We start from the raw sequence: 19,333 nt of genomic DNA on the forward strand, positions 1-19,333 counted from the left end.
TTTCAAGCCTCTTGTTTCTTTCATATTTAATTGACAGGGGACAGTCTCTTTGCCAAAATACTCCTCTTCAAAAAGGATGGCCACAGAACTAGTGCTAGTTTAATCAGGGGGGAAAATATTTAAACTTCAGTTTAAACGTGCTGCAGTACTGCATATAAGTATAATCAATTTAGTTTTGAGATGTGAGAGATGTGTTTGTGCTCATAATTTAGAGTTGTACAATAGGCACTGGATTTATGGGGTAGGCTAAGATGAACTAAACCAGAAGCTTTAAATGAAATTCAAAAATAAGTATTCATGCTGTAACCATGGTTACTGGGTTTTACTCTTCATTGTAATTCAGAATTTTGTATTCAGGCAGCATAGCTTAGTTCTGGAGTCTGCCAAGGATGAAATTGGCAGACTGCTAGGGAAAAATTCCTAGTGTTCAGTACCTTGGGAAAGTACAGTCTTAATTCATTGTGTTCTTACGCATTTCTTTTGCTTATACACTCTGTGCTGAGCAAACCCACAACCAGGGACCAAGTTCCAGGATTGCTTTTCTCCATTGCTGTAATCAGTATGTGTTGCTGGGCTTCTCTAAAGTGAGGCCAGACCTCACTGGAGTGATCTCCCTTAGCCTGTTGTCCAGGGGCTTTCCTGGAATTTCAGACTTCCTGGGACTGAGAGACATTTAAATGTCCAGGTGTTTCCTGTAGCTGCCAAAACTTGTGTCAAAGGATATCTTGATAGCATCTGCTCAGGCTTGCAGGTAGGCAGTAAGTGTAAAAAAGAGAGAGCCTTGGGCACACCCTCCGCAGCTCTGGGGTCAGATAGGGATGTAGTGGATCTGTATTGCAGTTTGGGGTGTTTTACTGCCATGACAGAAGTGCTGGACTGAGGATTTTAAGCTGAATTGAGACCTGGGCATGTGAGATCTTTGTGGTACTGCTGCACAATGGCTGTGGTTAGCACCTCCTCACTTTTGACTCTCAGGAGGAGACTGGGCAGAGGAGAGAGACTTTTTTTGGAGTTTTGCCTTAGTTCAGACTGAGGCTATGTTGACTTGTTCATCCAGAAGTGTCTGATCTGACTGTTTATTTTCTATATACACCAGTTCTTGTGAGATTCGAGACTGCACCTTAGGGTATAAATAAAGAGGTAAAATATTTGTAAAGAAGTGTTGGGGTTCATAGATGAGAACTAAGAGAATCAATCAGTTAGCAAGGGTTGGACAGACAGGGTAGGAACACAGTCTTTAGAGCTTCATTTTTTTAATGCAGACTTAATGCAGCAGTTTTTGGGGTATTAAGGCAGGGGGATTATTGACAAGGAGACTACATCCCATGGTCTTCTTTCCTGAAGACTTCCCTTAATGGATTTTTAAGCTTTACAAGGCCACAGGTAGATGCCAAAGCAAGAGTTTATTTAAGACTCTTTTTTTTAAAATTAACTGTGTTCAGCTCACCCTTAATAGCATTCTTTTTCCTCCCCAAATGTTGAATTTAGGTTTTCATCAGTGTGAAAAGTGTTTTGGTTTTGCTTGGCTTTTTCCTAAGTTGTACTGCTTACAGCAAACAAGACTTCTTCTCTGTCTAGGTCCTATAATATTAACAAGGTTGCACATCAAGCTATTGAAGAGATCCTTAAGATCGGTGAGTGAGCAGTGTGGCATTACTAGCCAAGTTCTATATTGATACATCTGTCTAACTGGGGCTCTTTCTCTCTGCTCAACAGCGAAAAAGCATGGAAGTTTGAATATGCCATTGAACACGGAACTGGTACAGAAAGGTTAGTGAAGAAGGCAAGATTTTTTTTAAAGTATCTTTTGCCAGTTAATTTTGTTTGTATTCTGTACTATTCACCTTTCAGTGTTTTAGCACTCTTACTTTTAGCAGTAGTAGTCTTTCTTACAGACATCAATTAGGCACAGTTGGCAAACAATGTCTTACTTGAAATGAAAGCACTTATTTAGACTTCTGTCTAAATTATCCTCTTGAGGAGAATTTTGGTTCTCCTAAAATTTGAAATAGTTAATATTCAATTACTAGAAGAGAGCTACTGAGTGATCATCCAGTAGAACTGACAGGAAATTTCCCTAAAAATAAATTTTTTTGCATGTAAAGATTATTAAACATCTGTCAATACTTGATGTTCCCTCTTGGTAGAGAATCCACTCTTCCCTGGAGGAATATGTTTTTCTGAGAGTAAATAATTTTCTCTGGAAAAACTAATGGCTGACTCCTCTGCTTACAGTAACAAATGATTACAATGAGTCTCTGCTCTACAGTCCAGAGGAACCAAAGATGTTTTTCAGTGTTCGAGAGCCTATTGTAAACAGAGTTTTCTCAAGTAGCCGTCAGCGTGGCTTCTCTTCAAAGTAAGTGTTGTCTGCAATAGCAAAGAGTTACTTCGTTCAGTGTATCTGTCACAGTATGAGCAATCCAGGACTTTCCCTTGAAGTGTTTCAACATCCAGTTTGTGCTTTGAATGACTTGAGTATTGTTCTTGTAACAGCAGGATGAAAATGTTTCTTAGTTGTGTTACGGCTTTTAATGTTTGATCCCTGCGTAATCTTACAGAATAAAATAATCTCACTGTGCCCAGTTTTGGACATGTGCCATTTCCCTCAGTATGAGACACAGACAGTGACAGACCAAAGTGAATTCGGGAAGGGGCCACTGGGAAGATAAGGCAGCTGGAACAAGTGGTTTATAAAGGAAAGACTCAAACAGTGCTTTCCTTTAGCCTGGAGGAGACAAGACTAAGTGGGAATCCAGTTGTTGTCTTCAGCTACCAAAGGATGGTTACAGAGGAGGTTTGAGTTGAACTCTTTTCAGATCAGAGTATAATGCAGTAGCCATGATTTTATAGGGTGCAAGATTCTGATTTAAAAAAAAAAAAAAGATAAATTCACAGTGAGAATAGTCAGGCAGTTGACCAGGTTGTCTCTGTAGATTGTCTTATCACTGTTCTTGGAGATACTCAAAACTTGGCTGGGCAAGGCATTAAGCAACGTAACTCATCTTTAAAGTAATGCCTGCTTTGACTAAATGCATTTCCAAACTGAATTATTTGCTAATTCATCATTTTAACTTAGGGCACTTGGGCTAGTGGAGCTTTAGATTGAATATTAGGAAAATCATCATAATGGAAAGGGCTCTAAAGAAGTGGAACAGGCTGCCTGTGATAGTGGTGGAATTATCATCCCCAAAGGTATTTAAAAGACATATAGGCATGGCACTTAGGGACATAGTGGTGGGCTTGGTAGTGCTTGTTTAATGGTTGAGCTCAATGATCTTACTTGCCTTTCCCAATCTAAATGATTTTATGACATGTGGAGCGTGCCACAATTAATTATAAACGCATACAGCCATTAGTTATTTGATCAGAATAACTGAACATACGAACAATAACATATAAACTATTGAAAGCAATACAGCATTGCAATTGTAATTAACTGTCAATTCAACCTTTTATATCAAAATAAATGTCTAAAGGAGCTCTGAGCCAAACTCTTTATTCTGTCTTGTTCTGCTCTAAAAGAGATGCCTTAAATTTTGTAAGATTAGATTTAAACTTAACTTAAATATGACAGACTCTGATAATAATGTCTTGACAATAATATGCTGCAGTTCTTGAAGTTGCCTGGCAAGCACCCTGACCTTCAGCTTTGTGTTTGTAATTACTTTTCTTCTCTCTGAATGATGTAACAAAAAATGACATTGATGTCCAAATTATTTGAACCTCAAGCATTGCTACTTGAAATATATTTCACATGAAGACCCCATATTAGAATCTTAAGTAAATGGGATCATCAGTAGCTTTCTTTGAAAAATATAGCTAAGCTTCAGCTTTCAACACCCAGTGTTATATTAGAGGCTGTGCTCAGACTCTGCGAGTATTGACTGAGTCCTTCTGTCCTCTCTGGACTCTTTGCCAAGTCCATACAAAGCACTGATAACCTGGGGGGTTCTGGTGCTATGCTGAGTGGAGGTTAAGCATTTACTGACCCAAGCAAAAGAATGTCCCAGAACCAGTTTTATTGTTAAGTGTTTGTGTGAAATACTTTAATTTTTCAGCTGTTTTGTGATAACTTACTTGCTGGGTTTTTGCAGAGTCTGTGTCCGTTCCCGTTGTTGGGATGCTTGTATGGTTGTAGATGGAGGAACATCTTTTGAGTTCAATGATGGGGCAATAGCTTCGATATTGATTGACACAGAGGATTCACTGTGCACTGTTCTGCTGGAAGAATGAAGGACCCTGATGTCTTTTGCTGAAACATTTATGGATCCATAGAGGGAAACCATGGGGATATCACAATGCTGCATTATATTGGAAGTTGGCCTTTTCGGATGCAAGAGCATTTGGAGGAAGCTTGAAATGCTTTTCATTCCTTTGGGTTGGGGAATCATTAGCCTGATATTTAAGCTTTTTTTGCATCTAGTGTAAATGTCTGAAGTGTTACCTCTAACTTCAGTGAGAATTGACATTTTATCTTGTAAGGCAAACATGAAAGCTTTGTAAACACAGGTAAATGGGTTCAAGTATTAAGTCAGTAGTATTAAATATTCAGATGTACAGTTTTTTAGTAACAGTCTGGGACTGATAAAACTAAATACTTCATACATACACTTTTGTAGAAAAGTTGACTGTCAAACTAGCAATTTGATGCAAGGATATATAGATTTTGGTAAACCATGTTGTTGATGTAAAAGAAATGAAAATACAAATCTTTTGTATGCTTTTCAAAAATTGTACAACTTTGTAGTTTCATACAACTTGTGACAATTTTTTTTTGTTCTTCCAATATTTTTTCTACTTTGTAGACTTACATCAAGAGTATAAGTCTGGTTTAGTACATCTTGAATGAGGTAGCTTTTAGTTTTTCTGTTTGGCTAGATAGGGACTTGAAATCCAAAGGTTTTCTTGAACCCTTTATGAAGAATATACAAATTATAGAAATCATGTTGTAGTGGGATATATTCCTTCACTGAATGGATTAACTGGCAAGCAGATGATCAGAACACTAGTGTATGTAAGTGGCTATCATTAAGACATATATTTGGCCTTACTAAGTTGAATGTTTGGAATTTTAAGTTTTGAATTTCTTATATTTCAAGAAGAATGAGATATGCTGGGTATTAGGAGTTAGAGTGCAAGCTCATACCTATGTCTTCCAGTTTTCCCAGAATGTTTTTACCTTCTCCAGAAAATTTACATTTCCAATCCCATGTTGAATTCTATTGATATATAAATGACAACAAATCACGTCTCTGCTCATGTTAGGTAATCAAGTTGATAATAGAAAGAAAAAAAAAAGCTCTGATTAAAGAATAGCAAGTGACCTTTGAAATCTTTTAGAAAAACTGTGAACTGTGACTGCCTTTTGAAATCTGTGCTTATAATTGCATAGGTGAGGCAGAATTTGGGAAAACATATATTCCTACAGCAGGAACTCTTCAGCTGCATGACTTGAAAATAGTATGTTTTGTCTACTACAGATTAGTTTCCAAGAGTGAGTTTTCTTAAAATGACTTTTGAATGAGGAGACTTCTGTAACAGATGTTCTCAGGTCTAATGGAAATGTTCTCCAGTGTGGCCAATCAATCAGTGTATTTATCGCCACTTGCAAAATGTAAACTGCTCTTTACTGGTGGAGGAAACGGACAAAGGGTTTTTTCCCTCTAGACTTAGAGTGAATAGAACTGAAAACAGAATTTAGAGGATACTGATTTGGCCAGGCCATTCAGTTCTAGGAAAATGTGAAATTGATGGAGATTTCTGAATAAGCTATCACTGTGTACATTTCACCTTTTAAGTGTGCTGCAGAGTTATTTACACTGTCTGGTTGTCTTGACTGTAACCTAGAGGGGAAAAGCAGAGTAGCCAAATAAGCTTTCAAAAGTTGGTAATTTCAGGAACTATCAGAATAAAGCTCTTGCAGTCAAAAATATTGTGCAAAGCTAGTCTAAAGGTAAAGACACAAAAGACTAATCTTTCTGAAAGTTGTGTGCACACAGACTAGGATGTTCTAGTTATTCTCAATCCATCTGTAACCAGTTAGGGATTGTCTATTGTGTGCCTCTGTCATGTACACTAATCAATATGCTGTTAGGATTCAAAAAATCCTCAAGTCCACCGCTGCCATTAACACTAATTTATTCCTTCCTAGGACTCTCAACATTCTTAGATTAGATTTAGGTATTGAACATGTGCACAGCAAATCTACAGCAGAAATCCCAACAACTGCTTATTTAGACATTTGTGTGCTGTGAAGTTTTAATGGAGACTGGTTAGTCAGATCAGTAAGCATACCTCTTAAGCACGCATGTCATTCCTTATTATGAACATGAAGACTAAAAGGTCATGTCTTCAGGCCCTATAGCCCCAAAGTATGATCTAGATTAGGACTTACTAAATTTTCAGTCAAATTCATAATTTAGCAAAATGGAAGCCTGACCTACTCATGAGTGGCCTCTACTGGTTTTGTCTGTATTTAATTGCAGTTCTGTTGTAGCATTTGCTGGTGAATGCTTAAAATTGACTAGGATGATGATTCAGAAATCTGTTAATAATAGTAAGCACCTACCTTTTTTTTATTAAACAACTGTAGGACCCTTTTTAAGGTTCCTTTATGACGAAGGATTGCAGTACAGACAACTTACTTGGTAGACACTATTCCAGGACAGGACTGAGTCTTGTTTTAACACTGATTTTAGCTGTGTGGCCTGACAGCGATTTTTGCACCTCTTCTACCTGTTGAGTCAAGTCCATGGTATTTTCATTTAATGCTAGTCTACACTGTGTTCTGCTAAACTAGACCTGTTATTCTTTGCTTTTATTTTTTTCCCCAAGTGGTGTTTATACATTATATAATAAAAAATTAAAAGGTTAATTGATAAATGAAACTGTCCTGTGCCTGATTTCAATCTTCAAAAGGTTTCATGTGCTCAGTTTCTTCTTACTGTTTCAGGTTGTTTTAATGGTTTGTGAGCCTTCATGCATTTATGTGTAGTACAGAGACTAATCAATGTGCCAGGTTTTGTTCTGGAGTGCTTAGGGCTACGTATTATTTCCCTTAGGAAAGGGTCAGTTGAGCACCTTAGCCAAAGGGCTTTCATATCTACTAAAGCTGTCATCATAACTATGAAATAGGCAGCAGTGATGCTTTTCCCCTTCCAACACTGAACCTGGTATGTAAAATTATTCCCTTCTAGTTAAAGGTCCACTACTGTTCCAATTCTGCACAGGCTTTAAAGCATAGTCTAATAAATGCTGAAAATATTTTTGATATTTTTGGTCCTTTAAACCACCACTGCTTAGAGAGGTTTCTTTTTGACCATGACACAAAGTTGGTGGCAAACCAGGGAAAGCACTCTCCCATCCATCAGTCATTCCGTACAATAAAGCAATTTCTTAGATCTTTATTAAATGCAAGAGAAGTTTCATGGAGTTACACTGTGCATAAGAAGAATTTACAGTAATGCTGTGCTGCAAAGATTTTCTTCTTGAAATAATTTAAGGTATAATTCTAAGGCAGCAAACTGAGGTGGCAGAATATTCTGTATCCTCCAACTTCCTATGACTCCTCCAACTCCCACAAGGCGTGTTGCCCATTCACTCCTTCTTGAGGGATACAAGCCCATTATTAACACCTGTTACTTACATTCTTAAATTCAATAAAAACCAAACCAGCTTAGGTTAAACAGATAATGCTTTATTTACTAAACTCTAGAAAGTCAAGTTAAATATCAAACTCATACAATCTTTCCACAGTAAGTAATCTGTTCTGCACTACCAGGTATTCATTCCTGAATGCTTTTCCTCAAGACTGCAGTGGGAAAAGCGGTATCTATGCAAAGGCCTAGAGTAATAGGCTGGCTACTTAAAAAAACATCCATGAATAAATTCAGCTGCTTGCTTACTGCATTCATGGGAAAAACAGCAGCATGTTTATGTCCTACAGAGGGTCCATGTTTTGCCCTAGGAATTGTCAGCTAAAACACCTGCTGGAACACATTCTAGGCTTATGCATGAGGAAGGACCCTGATAACAGATGCAAATGAAAGGCTTATTTAAAGTCATTACCTATCCATATCCTTTGTTTTTTGTTTTTTTTTTTCTTTTTGGACATTTACTCAGCTTCTCCTATGACTTTAAAAAAAAATCAACACTAGACAATAGTGGTTAGTGATAGAAATACAAGAAGTGAAGTGCTACTACAAACAAACTAATATAAAAAAGAAATGTATGTCTCTTGATAGCACCAAATCATCTCTTCCTTTTAGCACTCTTACACAGCAGTCCCAGGTTCTGGTTTTTGGTCATATTTAGAACTCCTTGAGCCCTCTTCCTGCAAAACTTCTAACAATGTATCAGTTCAATGTATCAGTTGCACTTGAAAGATCTTAGAATGTTTTGTCTACAATCAGGCTCACAGAAGCTACATTAAGTTTCTTTATAAAGTGTAATCAGAAAACCCAGGACCACAACTTGAAATAATGGATAACCAGCATCTATTTTCACAGATGCTAATTCTGAACAGGCTTCTCAGACTGTATTTGGCTAAAAAATGAAGGCTACTAAAGACAAAAGTTTCCTTTGTGGCCTCCGAGATAAAAACTTCACTATAGCTCCTTTATGCTACTTAACTTGTAAGGTATTGAGCTCTTAGCTGCTTCTGTGTAGATATCCCCAATTTACTGTTTTCAAGCTTGATTCATTCATCCTGCAGTACCTTCTCTTCAGTTACACAGTTGAATAGATTTAATAGAAGTATTTATTTTGAATTCCACGAACTCCTTAATAAACCCTACAAAGATATCTGGCACCTCTGCAAGCTGTTCCAGAAGCTGCAGACAGTTGCTAGAGGCTAACATTACTTATCAATGTAAGTAATTGATTTCTACTTATCAAATCACTTGGTGGTGATTTGTTTCATTTTTTTTTCAAAGATCCCCTGTAAAAAACAAGACTGAAAGAAATATTCTGTAATTGCTTACAGATCATCAAATTTCTAAAGGCTTTAAGTACAAAAAACTGATATAAAATATTATGAAACATTAGGGTGTAAAACAAGTTAGACAGTAACAGTACTATGATAAAAGGTGCTCCAGCACTTTTTTTCCCTAAGGAGCTTCAACGCACAGTGTGTCCATGGCATCAAATGCACTGTACATGATCACAAGAAACTTCTCAGTGTCAATCTGCATTTGATGCCCCAAATCTCATGGCTCTTTTTATTGCCAACAGTTGGCCTCGCAATGCTGGTAAAGTGTGAACCATTAATCTTCATGTCGGGTAGTGCTTCCTCAAGTAGCTGCAGGGAGCTATCAGTCACTATTCCAAATACCTGAAGAGTCTTCAGTGTTCGAATTTCACCAAGCTCTCTAGAAAGAGAGAGATAGGAAATTATGAATCTGAAAACGGTTTTGTCATTTTTCAGCCTGTACCCAAGCTACATAACTTAATTTTTACTGATTTTTTAGAAGAGGGTAAACTACTTAAGCACATATTTAATTGAAACTAGTACTCAGCACTGGTACTTCAGCAAACTGGTTGAATAAATTACTTTTTTGCTAGTCTCTCTCAGAGACTGAAAACAAACTGATTCTTCCCCTTTCCTATCCTTGGACTTAAAAATCTAGAAGAAGTGAAGAAAATTGCACAGATGAAGTTCCAGAATGAGGATACAAGCCCCTGAGTAGCATCAATCAGACCACAGTTTGTAGCAATATTTCAGAGTAGCCAGACCCAGCTTCTTGACTGCTTTACATTTTCCTAGTCATCATCTGAACTGTGTATCTTACAAGCAAGTACTGGACAAAATCAAAAGGCTGAGGCACATGCTACCACAGCAAAGCTTCTTCAGATCTTCATTTCAATAGCCCTATTCCTCTGAACCTTTTTTCTTGTTGTTGGCGATTTCCTTTGTGTTGACATCTTTCCTGAAAGTATTGGGATTGAAAGCTTCTATACTAATAAAAGGCAGAAGGACCTCATGAGAACAAGTCACTCTAACCAGGTTTGAATCACAATCAGTAACTGATAAAGGTGCACACAAAAGCAGATACACACAGCTTACTAGTCCAGCCAGTACTGTCAACTCTGCCAGCTGTTCCAAACCTTCCTCCACACTCAGAAATCTGCTACTGACATCAATACTGATGAGTTATTTTATCTTAGTTTCATTCCTGATTCCTCATACCATTAAGTTTTTTGAAACAGTATTTGCAATTCTAAACCTAAAATAAAGCAACTTTAAATTAATTCACCCTCTGCATGAACAGTAAACCAAAGCTAATTAGAGGTTACTTACACTAAGGCAGCAGGTGATATCTGGTAACATCGGCTAAGGCACAGGTGTTGTAGGAACCCAAGTTGTTTAAAATACTGGAAGCACTCAGGCTTTAACATCATGCTGTCACTGTACAGAGAACACATTAAATAAAGCTTTAAGTACACAGCAGTAGTAAATTTGCTATTTTGAAAATTCAGCCAGAGGAATTCATTGAATATCTACTTTTTCTACCACCAAAGTATGTTTTTGCTGAATATGGAAGCAACCCATGTCTCATGTATATGCTGTGCATGCAAAGGGGCAAGTGAAGCAGAAGTTTCCCTTCACACAGATACTCTGCAGCAGAACTTATGCCATGAATAAGCAAGTTCTCCAGAGATTTAAAAATACTATGACCAGGTCAGAACCAAAATATACCTTACTTTACAGTTATATGGCCAAGTAACAAATTAATACTAGAGATGACTTAAACCCTCTCTAGGATGCTAGGCTAATGAACTGTAGGCATCTAAATACTTCCATCCACCATTCTACCTATGAATTACAATCTCTTGTTAGTTAAGAAATCCTGTAGGTATCTGATATTTATGCTGGGGTAACAAGACATCATCAATTACTTACCTCCAGATTAGGTCACGCCAGATAGCAAATCTTCTGTAGGTTTAGCCTGAATAGTATTTTCTGGATGTGCAGTTGTACCTACACAACCTTGCCTCAATGCTAATCCCCTGAACCACAAGGATTTAAGGACTGGCTGCACAGGTCCTCTTACCTGAGATCTAAATGGACAAGCAAAGAACATCTCTCCACCAGCGTTTTCACATCTAAAAAGAGGTCACAGAGTCAGTCCCTCTTTCAGTAACAAGATGGATATGCTTTACACACACAGCCTGCTGATGTCCACAACCCCACAACTGAAGCACAATTTTTAAACTAAAAGGTACATGCCTAAGAGTTAAAGCATACAGTCTGCCTATGAAGTTACCTTACACGGACTTCTTTTAACCCTCAGCAAAACAGATACATTTAGTTCAGCAAATTATCCCTAGAAGTCAGTTGCATCAACCCCATCAACTTAAGAAGACAATAATTCAAATGATATTTTTGTGAAATCTACTGGAGACGTAGTAATGGTGAGCTGCCTGAAATACTGACATGTAGTGGAAAAGTAATGAAAATTTTCCATGCATCAAATATCCTTTTTTCAGAGCACCAAATCCTTTAGGCATCTCCGTTTTTACCCACAAAAAGTTCTTATGACAAAAAGTTATGTTTTTTTCTGATTTAAACAGTAAATTTTTGACTTTCTTTTCACTGTCTGCAAGTAGCACTGAATCTGCTATTCAGATATTACCTAAAAGCCATTGCAAGGTGCTCAACAACATTTGGAGTTTTGGTATTTCAGAATTCATGTGCAGAAACTAAACAAAACAATACCTTAATTATGATGATTAATGCACTATTCAAGTCTTATACCTGATAAATTGCACTCAAACAACACTAAAGTCACTCAGAGAAAGTGTCTGACAAACAAAAGAGGTCAGCACATGGTCTCTAATGGTTCACTTAGAGGGCCCAAGATTCAAATTCCTGATGTGGAGAAGATTATGTAGCATATTTGTTTACAGGTTTGGGGCTGAGATAAGAAGATTTGCCTATTTCCCCACAAAGGGAACGCCTGAGGAGGTCTGTGTGATATTTAAACAGAAATGAGAGTTCACCTCCTGCATGTCATCCAATGCCCTACTGTCATATTCACTCATTACAAAAATTAAATTCTTTTTATTACAGAAGAACTTTCAACCTTTAGCTATGCTCTTGTTCATTCTGATGTACCCTCCCCCAAATCTTGATTTACCTGCGTTTTCTATAACCCTCCAACTTAATAACTTTTCTTCCTAGACCTAGTAGAAAGTAAATGGTTAAATGTTGATTGCCAAGATTGCCTTCCAAATTAACTTGTATCTGGATGTCAGTCTGAAACCCAAGCACATAGTATGACTGTTCCCTTTTAGAAGATGGTTTCAGCAGACACAACAGCAGAAGCCTTAAGAAAGCCTTCCAGATACTGTTCCTGGAGGTAATTGATAGCACACAGTCCTGTTTCCAGGACTTCACAAGTGAAGAAGCTTTCAGCTGGAGAAGAAATTCGTTTTCACTTGACTGTTCCTAAATTCATAAGAAAAATTATCTCACCCTTCATGCCTGAGCTAGAACTATGAGTAAGAGTCTCTGACAGCAAGAACTTCAAACTATACAAAGCACAAAAGTTACTGTTAGTACCCAACTCTTCTATACAAGGACTGAATGCCAAGCAGAAGAAAATGTAAAGCCTACTACTTCATCCCATAGTGGGATAAAGGTTTGTCACACTGTTTACCTGCTATTTGTAGATTCTCTCTGTAGCCACTTAAATTTAACTGGGTGATCTTTGAAGTAACGTGATTGACTGCTGCTTTGACGTGAGAGGCTGTGAATTCACACCAGGACAAGTTCAGCTCCTCCAGCCTACACACAGACAGAGTTGTTAACAAGAATGGCTGAAATGCAGTTCAAGTTGTGGTATTTTCCAATGCAGTTGATACTTTTAAACCAAATACTTGTAACGTGCTAACTGCCAACTTATTGTATTCACGCCTAGAAATTCTAGTATGACAGTAATTAAGCACTAGTGAACAGAGCAGGTTACCCAGCCAAATCTGTCTCTGGAGATTTTCAAGATCCAACCAGAGAACATCCTTATCCACGTGGACAGTGCTAATTTTAGACCCTGGTCTGGGAAAGGGGTTAAAGTGACTTCCCAAAGCCACTTTCAGCTGGAATGATTCAGTAATGGGTTAGGAAGTAAAGGCTCTCTCCAGGAACTGCCACAAGGAGACACTGTCTTTTCATCGGGTTTGTGACCTGAATCTGTTACAAATGAACAGATGGTCACATTGAGAGGAAAAACTACCATCCATTATTAGCATTGGTCAGATGACCAATTAATCCTAATTAGCATAAAATAATTCATAGTTTTATATTAACACTGGTCATGCTGTGAGCTCAACTCTCTTTATGTGCTTGATTACCTATAGCCTGTCACCATGGGGTTGGGACAAAGTATTGTTCTGTGTGCAGGTGTTGTAGCTGTAACCAAGGGACAAAGACACAGTGAATGCACAACTAGAGCATTTAGCTGGCACTCTCTACATAACATGAAAAAACAGTTAAATTGCCACTAGCATTCCTAGGATCAGATTTGCCATCTGGTATTCACTGTGCACTGCACAGACTGCCATCCCCTACAGAGCTCATGATCTGAGTAATCAGACCAAGCAACAGAAAGATTAAGGCTCTGGCTGCCCACTAACGCGCAATTTGATTAAAAAACATGCTTTTGCAGAAGGAATGATTATGGACATTGTCCTGCAAATCACAGGAAGTCAGCAGAAAGATTGGGATATAAATCCCGAATTCACTGGGGCCCAGTTCAGTGACGTTCTGCCAGCAGATGGTTTAATCACTGGAGCTGTCAATCTGAACACAGCCCTTCATAAACTAGAAGGTTACTGAAGGATTCTTCTACCATGGAAAGGCAAAGTGTTCTCTGCTACTCCTGCTGTACTCTGATTGCAAAGGGAGCTCTGGAACTGCACTTAGCAGTTTCAAAACACACACTTCATCTTTGTGAGAATCACACACTATTTTCATACATTTACATGATATCAAAGGAACATAAATGGGATTTACCCACCTAAGAAGATGATTCAGAAAACCCATGAAAAACTACTGAAGTACATGTTTGTTATTAAAGAAGAAAATAGCTTGATGGAAAGAAATTACCTGACTATTCAGCTAATAATCAACTGTTAGGCATTTAGGACCAAAACCAGGCACATTAAAAAAAAATAGATACAAGAATAACTGGGATGCCCAAGGAAAATAATAAAAAATTTGTTTCAGGAATAGCAAAGTCTGGTTTTGTCTTACATAGAACAGCTGCCCAACATCAGCTCCAAGGCTTCTGCGGAAAACGCTGAGCACCCACAGAGATTTAGTCGTATCAAACTGGGATTTCTAGCAATGCTCCTGTAGAGAGAAGAAAAAAGAAAAATCTGATAAAATTGAAATGTTGGAACATTGCTTGCTTTGCTAGGATGTGACTATTTTTAAGACCTAGTTTCCTGGACAGGGAATTGTTCATTAAACATGAAGTACTGCATCTTTAATCAGCTGACTAACCTGAGTCACTAAGGGTCTAAACTCTGTACTTGCTCATCAAGGCACAACAATAAAAGGGATACCTGTCTATGTACTTGACACTGCTGACAAATCTGCATATTTATAAACTACTAAGTTTACAAGGAAATGGTTTGTTTTCACCTTCTCCTGTTGTATGCCAATAAACATACATCACAGCTTATCAGAGATGACTACAGCTTTACAAAAGACAAAGCAACCATCCCATTTCTGATGTCAGCCCTCTGCAAGATGGAAGTTATTCCAGGACAAAATCCATGTCCAAATAGCATTCCCTGAATGCATTTGTTTGCAAGACCAGAACACACATGCAGTTAGCAAAACGTGGAACACTCAGTATGCACATTTGTTCAGAAGGCAATAGAATTCCATCATTACTGCCTGATTAGTACCCAATTTTCTGATAGTTTTAACTGTTACTACTGCTAGTATAAAAAGCCAAACTATACTGGTTTATTTGTGTTCTGGCTCCCCCTCTGTGGAGTGAGGAAGGCCTCAAAAGCCAGGGTCCTGCCATCCGACCTATGTGACCTATGGATGGCACAATCCCCTGGTGTGACAGAACAGGAGGCTGACTACACCCATAGAGTCTCTGCAGCAGAACCAAAAAACACTGCATCTGCTTGACAGAATCTGTAATCTTCCAGGACTTCATAAGTTCAATAAAAAAGTGAACAACAGTGCAGAAGCACAATGGGTACCTGGTGGGAGAGCTACTGAGAGACCTTAGAAAAGAACCTGGACACCAAACACGAAGTTCTCTGGGGAGCAAATAAATGGAAAAATAAAAGTAGCTCTGCTGTACAGCTTAGCTGTGGGAATATGGATACATAAACCACAGAGAGGTGAGCAGTTTCTCCAGCCTTCTGCTACTATGGGGAATTGGGAGGGAAAAAAAAAACCTATATGGCCACCTTAAACTGGCCATTTCAATGAACCCACAATGAACAACTTTCCACTGCATTCTTCCATTAGCCTGCCCAAAATGATGGCACCAAACAGAAGAATATTCCCAAACATGTCACTCACTTGATGATGTTGTCAGAAAGCACTAGACCCTCCAAGCTGAGGTTCTGCAGCTTTTCACACCGACAAAGAATACTGTGGAGATCTGCAGCAGACACTGTGCAGTTTGACAAATCCAGGTGCTGAATTTTAAGAAGACTAACAAAAAAAAAAAAAAAGTTACTAAAATTGCATTAAAACCTGCTTCATAAATTCCCCACATCACAAATACAGCCCATATAAAAAAGCAAGCACACCTTGCAGAAAATATTTCTACTAATTCTTCATAACACCTGAAAGTCTATCCTGCTGGAGTTAAATTATTTTTTTGAGTGTACCATGTAAAAATGCTGGGGATGATGATAATTTAGGCCTCTATAAGATACAAACTGCAAGGGCCTTATGGTGCTTGATATTTAAAAAAAAAAAAATTCACATCAACTTGGTTTTAAATAACTGAGAGGTGAGTGCAGATCCTCCTGTTTCAACACATGCCTAACCACCAATCAGCTCTTCCACGCTCCAGACACAGCACAAACACTGCTGCTGGTTGCTATTACCTTAAACCAAAACACCAAAAACACAGACTGAATATTTGTGACAATTTCAGGATCTAGAACATGCATAAAAAGCCTTACTTGCTTGTTTTAAACAACGGATCCCCTATGCAAGATCTCGGGCAGCGGAACACAGTAACACCTGCAGGCAACAACTGTCCAAGCACTCCTGGCAGCAGATTCCCACCAGTCAAATCAAGAGTCTGCCAGAGAGATTCATCAAATCTGTGGCATAGAATTTTACTTGTTAGTGAGTTCAAATGGGTAACAGGTCAAAGCTGTGAGTACAACCACAGAAAGTTTTTGGTGTCAAAAACAGACAGAGAAGGGAAAGCTATTTAACATTATAATAATGTTAAAAAACATGTGAGGTATCTTTTGGTTATACATACCCACATATGGTCTAAATTGAATTATATATGTATAAATGAGAACCAGACCATTTAATGGTCTACAGAAACAAAGATTTTCCTTAGTACTAAATGAAGAGAAATAATACTTACGAAAGTCGATGCCATCTCTTGCAAATCATAGAAACTTTCAGTAAATCCTTTAGGGGCAAATAGGCAAAGATTGCCAGAAGCAATTCATCTGGAAGTGCATCCAAATAAATACCTTTAGGGAAAGAGCAAAGCACATTCTAGTTAAAGCAACTTCATTTTTACGTGCTGGTCAGATGTCTTATTTCGTTTCGTTGTTAAAAGCCCCTCTACAGTTTCTCTGTAGGCTATACATCAGCCTACATCAGACATCAGCCCCACTGTTCACCTCCCTTGCAGCTCAACATTGTAGGATGGCATTTTTACATCTTTGCCTAGGCATGACTGGTAAATGTAAATGTTCCTGTAATATTCACTTTGTATACATAGTAAGGCCACGGACACTACTCACATACTCACTTGGGGAACAAGAGCATCTTAGTTACTGCCTTTGTAATCTAATGCTTATATAATTCTCTGGGGTTTTTTTTTTCCCTCTGCTGAAATGCCCACTCTTCCTATGCATACAAGGGTCCCAGAAGGGAGCTCAAGGTAAGCTATGCTTCTGTATGATACACAGGAAAAATCAGGGACTACAAACTGCTTCCTAAAACACACACGCTATCACCACTCCAAGAATTATGTGAAACAATGTGGTACAAATCACAGCTTCTCTCAAGCTCCAGAAGGTGTCATGATTCACATGGGAGATTTCTGGATGGTGGAGCTCAGTAACAGCTGTCTTTGACCCAGCACTGCATCTTATATAAAAACAGCAATGTCTGAAGGCATTTCCACCTTCTGTATGACAGCATACTATTAGGACAGAGCTGCTTATTTATTTTGCATCCCATACTCATCCAGACTACAACAACACTTTGACCCTTGGGAAAGGAACTAGTATTCTATAACACTCCTTTCAAGAGTCTAAGAGCCCTGCTCTTTCCCTTTCCAGCCCTGCAAGCTTCCACCCTTTGATGTGCTTATCCTGTAGTTCTCAGGCACAGTCCTTCACGTGCTGGGACATTGCTGGCATACCTCAGCCTGCAATCTTTACTTACCCTTCTCCTCCTGCCTCCAAACAGGTAACTTTTGGATTGACTTTGGTTTTAGACTGATTGATTTTTGCTTGTTTTTTCTCTGTGTGCTTTAACCACCTGGTAACTAGAGTGAATGTTGCCAACAAACTTTGTCACACTTTTGCTTTTACATTAAACCTACTTTTGCTGCTGATTCTTTGAGCGACCTTAAAACACTGACTCACAATACAGCCCAGCTGGGCCAAAGTGCCACCTATGTCCCACACACAAGAGCAAACAGGCACAGGGACATGCAGCACAACCCCCCAACACACACACACGGTGTTCACGGGGTTAGGCAGCAGAGAATCATGCTTTTCATAGGCCACAATTCCAGAGACAGACACACCACCCCAACTTAAAGGCACACATAAAATAGGATTTATCACCCCAAGCCTGAAAGCCACTAGATCTAAAAGTGACATTCTGCTGGGTAAGAGCAAAAGAACTAAACAATAAAGCAGGGCAGACTTGTCGTGCCCACTCTCCGTCTCTACCAAAGGGCAAGCAGAACCTGGCCCAGGGTGACAGTACCTGACTCTGCCTCTCGGAGCAGCCATGGCCGGCGCACGATAACAAAGTCCTTTTCGTTGTCCTTCACCTTCTGCCTTTTTGGAGGAAGACAGGACGACGACACCAGCAGGTCCTGTGGTGTGTTTTCATTGCCCAGCTTGTCTTTCTTAAGGGCTGACACTCCCATACCCGAGAGAAGCTCCGAGGTCTTGCCGGGGTCCCATTCCAAGCTGGTGGAAACATTAGCGCTAGAGGATGGGATCTCCTGGAGATGCTTTCTGCAGACACAGCAAAACCCAGAGGCTCTGAGGGTATTGCCAGGCTGACACCAAACACAGGATGGGGATCCTTGAAGCATTTCAGTCACTCGCACCCCACATCAATACCAAGGGCGACTAAGTGCGGGATCTGGCCGGGCGCTGGAAGCGCAAGCAGCGGCCGCGGCGCAGGCGTGTGCTCGGTCTGGCAGACTTTGGGGAAGAGCCCGCCAGGGATGGAGCGCGCCCCGCTCCCGGATGGGGCGGGCGAGGGATCGGGGAAGGGAGCCAATGGAGGCGGCGGGACACGGCAGCCTCCCAACACCACCAACCCGGGACACAGCCGCGACAGCAGCGGGCAGAGCCCTCGCACGGCGGGGCGGCAGCGCGGGCAGCGGGACGGGATGCCCGGGCGTGTGGGGGAAGCTCCCCCGGGGCTGCCGCCCGCCGCGGCCGGGACAGAGCCGGCAGCCCCCAGGGAGGACCCCCGCTCCCCCGGGACCACCTGCGTGGCCGCGCACACGTCTGATCCCGGCACCGCTCCCACGCCCTGGAGCTCCTTCCCGCTCCCCCGGGTCCCACACCCGCTCCCGGGGCTCCCCCGCGCAGCCCCTCAGCTACTCCCGCGCAGCGGGCCGCCCGAGAGCATCCGCGAGGGCTCACATGCAGCCCCGGCGCCAGGCGGCTCCCGCGCAGCCCAGCGGCGGTGCTCGCATCCCCGTGTCCCGGCGCATCCCCCTGTCCCGGTGTTCCCGTGCCCCCGCGCTCCCGTACCTGTACATGGCGCTGGGAGGCCCACGCGCGCCGCCGCGCGCCCCGCGCCTTTCAGCACCGCGCCATCCCGGCGCCGGCCGGAAGCCGCAGCGTGAGGGAGCGCAGAGCCTGCCGGGAGCTGTAGTTCATAGTCCTGTGCCCGCCC

The 19,333-nt window shown here is 40.4% G+C and overlaps 2 protein-coding genes across 6 annotated transcripts in view; one reads left to right on the plus strand and one right to left on the minus strand.

Moving 5' to 3' along the window:
* Positions 1-6,885, plus strand: part of NADK2 (NAD kinase 2, mitochondrial) — a 30,486-nt gene extending 23,601 nt beyond the window's left edge. For both annotated transcript variants that reach the window (XM_041419251.1, XM_041419259.1), the window contains exons 9-12: positions 1,579-1,634; positions 1,717-1,770; positions 2,236-2,359; positions 4,098-6,885. In XM_041419251.1, coding sequence (XP_041275185.1) covers positions 1,579-1,634; positions 1,717-1,770; positions 2,236-2,359; positions 4,098-4,236 — 373 coding nt within the window. In that variant the 3' untranslated portion in view covers positions 4,237-6,885. The remainder of the gene's footprint in view (positions 1-1,578; positions 1,635-1,716; positions 1,771-2,235; positions 2,360-4,097) is intronic.
* Positions 6,886-7,476: 591 nt separating this feature from the next.
* On the minus strand, positions 7,477-19,313 carry SKP2 (S-phase kinase associated protein 2). Of its 4 annotated transcripts, none has more exons than XM_041418825.1 (10): positions 19,189-19,313; positions 18,179-18,435; positions 16,590-16,701; positions 16,168-16,311; positions 15,554-15,688; positions 14,255-14,353; positions 12,663-12,790; positions 11,055-11,106; positions 10,301-10,408; positions 7,477-9,371 (listed from the first exon to the last, which is right to left on the minus strand). In XM_041418825.1, the coding sequence occupies exons 1-10, from the start codon at positions 19,194-19,196 to the stop codon at positions 9,164-9,166; spliced, it is 1,251 nt and encodes a 416-aa protein (XP_041274759.1). In that variant the 5' UTR covers positions 19,197-19,313; the 3' UTR covers positions 7,477-9,163. The 4 variants fall into 4 exon arrangements, with proteins under 4 accessions (XP_041274759.1, XP_041274768.1, XP_041274776.1 ...); XM_041418834.1 differs by having other exon boundaries at positions 18,179-18,387; positions 19,189-19,262; XM_041418842.1 differs by having other exon boundaries at positions 18,179-18,479; positions 19,189-19,231.
* Between the last annotated feature and the right edge of the window lie 20 nt (positions 19,314-19,333).

This window comes from Onychostruthus taczanowskii, unplaced genomic scaffold (assembly GCF_017590055.1).
Source record: "Onychostruthus taczanowskii isolate IOZ18803 unplaced genomic scaffold, ASM1759005v1 scaffold108, whole genome shotgun sequence".
Taxonomy (NCBI): Eukaryota; Metazoa; Chordata; class Aves; order Passeriformes; family Passeridae; genus Onychostruthus; species Onychostruthus taczanowskii.

Coding starts and splice junctions, on each gene's coding strand:
- SKP2 (XM_041418817.1), bottom strand. CDS start 18,515: ATGCTTCAAGGATCCCCATCCTGTGTTTGGTGTCAGCCTGGCAATACC. Junction 16,312..16,589: donor AAGAGATGGCATCGACTTTC/GTAAGTATTATT, acceptor TCTATGCCACAG/ATTTGATGAATCTCTCTGGC. Junction 15,689..16,167: donor CCGTTGTTTAAAACAAGCAA/GTAAGGCTTTTT, acceptor TTTTTTTGTTAG/TCTTCTTAAAATTCAGCACC.